Source organism: Populus alba, chromosome 7, assembly GCF_005239225.2.
Source record: "Populus alba chromosome 7, ASM523922v2, whole genome shotgun sequence".
Lineage (NCBI taxonomy): Eukaryota > Viridiplantae > Streptophyta > Magnoliopsida > Malpighiales > Salicaceae > Populus > Populus alba.
The window spans coordinates 5,400,309-5,403,198 of NC_133290.1; the positions used below are offsets into that span (position 1 = coordinate 5,400,309).

The following is a 2,890-nucleotide window of genomic DNA, read 5'->3' on the forward strand; positions in this document are numbered from 1 at the left end:
TATTTGAAGTTCTTCAACGAAGAAAGCATGGCTGCTTTTCATCATGAATATATATTTAAAATCGTTGAATTTCATGTGACTTTTGACATATAAATAAAATTAAACTCTTGAAGGAATTAAAAATCCAATAAAAAAATAGAAAATTTTGAATCAGCCCATAAAGGAGAACCCAAGCTTATGCACAAGTTTCAATTTTGAAAACAGCTCAACTGTGAAAACGGTTCTTATTGCTGGCCATGAAACCAGATTCCTACTTTGCTGTTGTTGCATGCAGTGTGAGACTGATGGAAACTCGAGAAAAATAGGTTTATAGAATTTTTCAAAGATGTTTGATATTTTATTTCTTATTGCTTGATTAAAGACTACTTGTGTTCAAGTAGCTAGGGTAAAAAACAGGATACCCATTGTTTTAAATCTAATTAAATATTTGAAAAGTAAAAGAACGAAAGAGTTTTGTTTGTAACAGTCTCTTTGCTAATTATTTGAAATTATGTTTGATTATTATTTTTGAACGGATCGGGTTATGAGAATGAAACAGATTTCCTGAAATAAATATTATAAAGTTAATAGGCTATATAGCCTTATATATATACATAAACTAGATAAAATGAGTATTTTATGTAGTTACGTGAGATGTTAATTTTCAAAAGAATTTACAGAAGAAAGAGTTGCGTTTGTATTTGAGGAGTTAACTTCTCCAAGAACAAGCTATCTTCTTGGTCATATTATTTGAAGTTCTTCAACGAAGGAAGCATGGCTGCTTTTCATCTTGAATATATATATTTAATTGTTGAATTTCAAAATTATTTTATGCACTTCCTCCCCAATATTGCATGTTAATACCATCAAAAGATTGAACGCATGACTTGACTTGTCAAAGAAACTAATGCCTAGGAGTTCTTGATTAAAAAAAAAAAAACGTGACTTTTGACATTTCCCACTTTCAACTTTTCAACAGACGGTACTCTCTATAAATACCACCAAGCAACGACATTACTAAGCACAATCAAGGCATTACGAAAATATCACGTACTGTCAAGCGAAACCAAAAGCCTTTACTTTTTTTAGAGTACTATCAATCAGCAAAAAAGAAAAGAAAAATGGGAGATAGCAACAATCAAACAACGCATTTTGTTTTGATCCATGGTTCAGCTTCAGGAGCTTGGGCATGGTACAAGGTGAAGACAATGCTAGAGGCAGCTGGCCACTCTGTCACGGCCCTTGACATGAGTGCATCAGGGGTGAACACAAAAACACTGGAAGAAGTTGTTACTTTTGATCAGTATAATGAGCCCTTGATCGAGTTCATGGCCAACTTAGCTGAAAATGAAAAGGTTGTATTGGTGGCTCATAGTCTAGGCGGCTTAAACGTGGCTTTTGCTATGGAGAAGTTCCCAGAGAAGATTTCTCTAGCTGTTTTTGTTACAGCATTCTTGCCTGATACCGAGCACAGGCCATCGTATATGTTAGAGAAGGTACCGCAATTCATTTTATTTAAGGCAGTTTAATTGAAAACATGCAAACGAAAAGGCATTACCAATCATCTCTAACTTTCAATTAACCCTTATACATTGTGTTCTTTCTGTTAGTTTATTGAAAATAGCCCAGCCGTGGCAGACGGGTGGCAGAGTGTAGTGTCTTCAACGGCGGGATATGAGGCATTCATGAAGTCCACTGCTTTTAACCTTGCCTCCCCTGAGGTACGGCTGCTCATGAATCTGATTACAAATTGATTTTCGATCCTGGACTGATCTGTTTGACTGCAATAACTAGTGTAGTGATGATATTTGTCTTGTTTGCAGGATCTCAGTCTCCAGACGCTTCTAAAGAGATCAGGATCATTGTTTCTTGAAAGTCTGGCCAAGGCAAACAAGTTCACGAAGGAGAAATTTGGATCGGTTGTGCGAGATTATGTTGTCTGTACTCAAGATTTATTGGTGGTTCCGTCATTGCAGCGCTTCATGATTGAACACAACGAGGTTAAGGAAGTGATGGAGATTCCAGCAGATCATATGGCAATTGCTTCTAGGCCTAAAGAACTCTGTCAATGTCTTCTGGAGTTTGCACGCAAGCATGCATAGATTGTTGGTAATTGGTGCGCTAATTATAAATGTAATAACGTTCAACATTTGTATCTGGTTCTAGGCTGCCTATATGAATATATAATAGGATGTCTGTTGAAATAAAATAAAGAGATAGATGTTGGCTTCATTTTTAGATTTTCTCAGGAATATTCTTTGAATTGCAAGCGCGCCGTTCGTGCCTTCATTATTTGTATTTGTATTGTTTTCCAATTATGAATAATAAAGAAGATTTCTTTCTAGTATGGCTTGATTTTTTATGTTATGTTCTCTGCAGCTTGCTCCTTTATATGGGTTCTTCATTCATAATACAAAATATTCGTGCAAAATTTAACACCAAACTAATGCAAATAAAAAAAATACATTAGTTCTTAGATATCTTTTTCCCTAAAGGAACTTCTTTATTCTCTTCCACAAATTACCTGTAACGAATTCATTGTATGATTGTGTAATATGTGTGGAACACTGGAATGTGAACATATGGATTCTTGAAATATATAAGGTGATGAGTCATGTGATTTCAGATCAATGCAAATATGCTGATTTGTGACCATTGATTTGTTAGGTGATGCGACCTAGATAGAACCTTCCACTTGGTAAAGACCCCTCACAGGAGGAACAGGTAGGTGGTTTCCACCTTTTTCTTGTATAATATAATGTTCTGAAATAACTTGTTTGATAATAATATATTATTAAGTTGTTGATGAATAGTAAACCGATTATGGAATGTTGATTGAGTTGTTGATGAAATTGAGTTGTTGAATGAGTTGTTTATTAAGTTGTTAATGAATGCTAAACCGATTATAAAA

At 34.7% G+C, this 2,890-nt stretch overlaps 1 protein-coding gene across 1 annotated transcript; it reads left to right on the forward strand.

The window, feature by feature from the left end:
- Positions 1 to 1,016: 1,016 nt before the first annotated feature.
- On the forward strand, positions 1,017 to 2,264 carry LOC118047765 (salicylic acid-binding protein 2). Its single transcript, XM_035057131.2, has 3 exons — positions 1,017 to 1,475; positions 1,590 to 1,700; positions 1,803 to 2,264. Exons 1-3 carry the CDS (start codon positions 1,101 to 1,103, stop codon positions 2,079 to 2,081), a joined length of 765 nt encoding a protein of 254 aa, XP_034913022.1. The 5' UTR covers positions 1,017 to 1,100; the 3' UTR covers positions 2,082 to 2,264.
- Positions 2,265 to 2,890: the final 626 nt, after the last annotated feature.